At 42.3% G+C, this 2,939-nt stretch overlaps 1 protein-coding gene across 1 annotated transcript; it reads left to right on the top strand.

Annotated features, from left to right (window-relative positions):
- The first annotated feature begins 638 nt into the window (after positions 1 to 638).
- On the top strand, positions 639 to 2,483 carry LOC131327911 (UPF0481 protein At3g47200-like). The gene is made up of 2 exons (XM_058361032.1): positions 639 to 1,103; positions 1,431 to 2,483. The coding sequence occupies exons 1-2, from the start codon at positions 639 to 641 to the stop codon at positions 2,481 to 2,483; spliced, it is 1,518 nt and encodes a 505-aa protein (XP_058217015.1).
- The last annotated feature ends 456 nt before the right edge of the window (positions 2,484 to 2,939 follow it).

The following is a 2,939-nucleotide window of genomic DNA, read 5'->3' on the forward strand; positions in this document are numbered from 1 at the left end:
ATTTCAAACCCAGGTTATCTAGTAGAGAGGCGAACCCCCCCAAACCCTGGTTATCACTTCACCCTTCATCATTACCGCCGCCTCCTGATCGTAGTCCACTCCTGTTCACCCATCATGGATTATTGCTGATTCAAAGCGTAGATCTACCTCCACTCCTATAAGTTGGGAGAGTGCCGTAGGTACGGACAATTTTCTTTCGTGAAACGATTTAGTATTTGAACCACTAGCTAGCAAGTATCGTAGGCACAGACAATTTCAACCGGAGTACGTAGTGTCGTAGGCACAGGTAAGCACCAGTCATTCCTTAAGGTAAAACTTACTATGTTATATGGCAACACTTTCTTAAGAAACACTTACTATACTTGTTAAGAACACTTACCGCGTTACGGACAACACTTGCTATAGAGTAAGAAAAAAACGACTTAGAAGCATGATGCTCCCAGACCACTTGAGAGCATCATAGCTAGAGCCTATACTATATATAGATAAGGTCAGTATGGATTCTGTGCATGCTGAAACCCAGAACAATCTTAAAGTCTCTTTCACCAAAAACAAAAACAAAAACACTACGTACCCAAAACAAGGCAATTGCTTTCTCGATTGCATTTATCAAAAGACGATATTTCCACTCAACTAAAATGATTCAAAGGGGTAATGACGACAAGCAGGCTCCCAAGATTCCTACAAAGACCATTGGCGAAAAGTTCAATGATGGTACCGAGAAGATCAAATCCTTGTACTCTATCGCTCGCATTTACAAGGTGCCCGAAGATCTTCGAAAGCTCAATGAATGTGCTTACGTCCCTCGCCTCATTGCTATTGGCCCTCTTCACCGGAAGGGCGAACACCTCCAAAAACCTATGCAAGACGTCAAAATGGATTATGCCAATCGCCTGTTTCTCCGTCTGGCCGAAGGAATAGCTGACTCGAAAATTAGGGATGAGAAAAAAGACAAGTTGATACAAGAATGTGTAGAGGAAATGAAGAAGTGCACAGTCAAGGCCAAGAAATACTACGCAGAAGATATAGAGCTGAATGACGACGAGATGGTGGAAATGATGTTGGTCGATGGTTGCTTCATCCTCGAACTTCTCTACGAGATGGTGGAATTTTACATCTCTCTCTCTCTCTCTCTCTCTCTCTCTCCCCTCTCTGTTCTCTTTCTCTCTCTTACCCACATATACAATACAAAAAATAGATATTTATGACTGGAGAGTTTATACCAAATTAAGCTTTTGCCCAAATTTTACTCAAATTTGAGAAAATATATATATGGGTAAGAAGTGGAGATGCTCTTAAAGAATATGCAAACCAAACTCAACTCCGGCAAAATTTGATTCGTAATTTTCCATTCTAAAAAGCAGGAAACAATACATTTCTTAAATAAATGAGAATATACTTTTTCGTAAAATGCGAACTTTTTGTCTCAGGTTCATAAGGACTCGAGTAGCATTCGGCAGCCTATTAATGGAGGAAAACAACCGAGGGCAGATCCTATTTGCGATAGCATCTTGACAGCCAACATCGTTAGACACGACTTGATGCTCCTCGAGAACCAAATTCCTTTCTTTGTGCTCGAGCATTTGTTCCAGCTCACAGTGGCTAAGATCCCTGTGGATCCGACCATGGTGGCTAAGATCCCTGTGGATCCGACCACGGGGTGTCCCCCTAAGTTGTCCCTCGAAGTTTATGTCCGTTCGTACTTTTCCCAGTTTTTGAGTCTCGAGGGCGGAGTCGGCGGACAATCTAGCGACCACAGAATCCTTTCGGTTTGTGATTCTACAAAAGAAACTAAACAGGGAAAGACAGAGTCAGGGAAAGCTAATGACTACCATCACATTCTACACTTAATACACAGGTGTTACATTCCTGGCGGCGAAGTAGAAGAAACCGGACAAAATTCCAAAAAGCATTGCGAATTAATGCTCTCTGCATCGGACCTCCACTACGCAGGAGTCAAGTTCGTACCCACTACGGATCTACACAAGGTCAAGTTCATCAACAAAGGCATAGGCTGTTGGCAGTGTCGTACCCTCGCGTTTCAAATCCCGACCATCTATATAAGCAAGACCACAGAGTCATTCCTCAGAAACGTCATTGCCTTGGAACAATGTTCCCCCAGGGTTCCGCGGTACTTCACGTCCTATGCGAAGCTCATGGACATGTTCATTAACTCCGCCCAAGACGTCCAAGTGCTTAAAAATGACAGAGTCATATATAATTACTTGAGCACGGACGAGGATGTCCGTGATCTATTCAACAAGCTGTGCAAGGAAGTTGTACTGGAGGACTTCCATTTCAACGAGGACTGCCGAGAGGCATACAAGTTTAATATGCGTTGGCGGACGAGGGCTGTGAGATACGTGACTCGCCTGTTCGTTGCTAATCCCTGGCCGGCCCTTGCTTTCTGCATTGGTATTGCCGCTTTTGCGATAACGGTTTATCAATTTGGTTATGCGATTCGGGCACGGTATCGTCGATGATCATTAGCATTGTCCTTGTTTCAGTTTCAACTAGAACTGCAACAGACATCACGTATCAGAAGGATTAAAATCTGAATTGCATCTCCTTCGGATGTTTTTTTTTCTGTTTCTGGGTTAGCTATGGCATGTTTGTCAACTTTCCTCTTTCTCGATGTACCCTATTTAGCCTAATAAAACCCTTAATTTCGTGCTGAGCAAATAAAAATGTTGTTTATGTTTCAACTAGAATTTGCTGTGAGAATTGCCTGTATTTCTAAATGTATTGTTCATATATCCTCGGAAGGAACTGGACTTATCAGTGATAGAGATAATTTTTGTCTCTCCTACACGAATCTGAAAAATCAAAAGGGATCTGAAGAAATGCTAGCTGATTAAGAGTAGTTAATTGGTTGACTATAAACTCTTGATCCAATCTACTAATTGTTCATCGACAATCATGATCTTGAATTCACAAAC

Source organism: Rhododendron vialii, chromosome 5a, assembly GCF_030253575.1.
Source record: "Rhododendron vialii isolate Sample 1 chromosome 5a, ASM3025357v1".
Taxonomy (NCBI): domain Eukaryota; kingdom Viridiplantae; phylum Streptophyta; class Magnoliopsida; order Ericales; family Ericaceae; genus Rhododendron; species Rhododendron vialii.

Excerpts from the sequence above, each read along its gene's own strand:
- LOC131327911 (XM_058361032.1), top strand. The coding sequence starts at position 639 with ATGATTCAAAGGGGTAATGACGACAAGCAGGCTCCCAAGATTCCTACA. Across the intron at positions 1,104-1,430 it reads TCGAACTTCTCTACGAGATG|GTTCATAAGGACTCGAGTAG; the intron begins GTGGAATTTTAC and ends TTTTTGTCTCAG.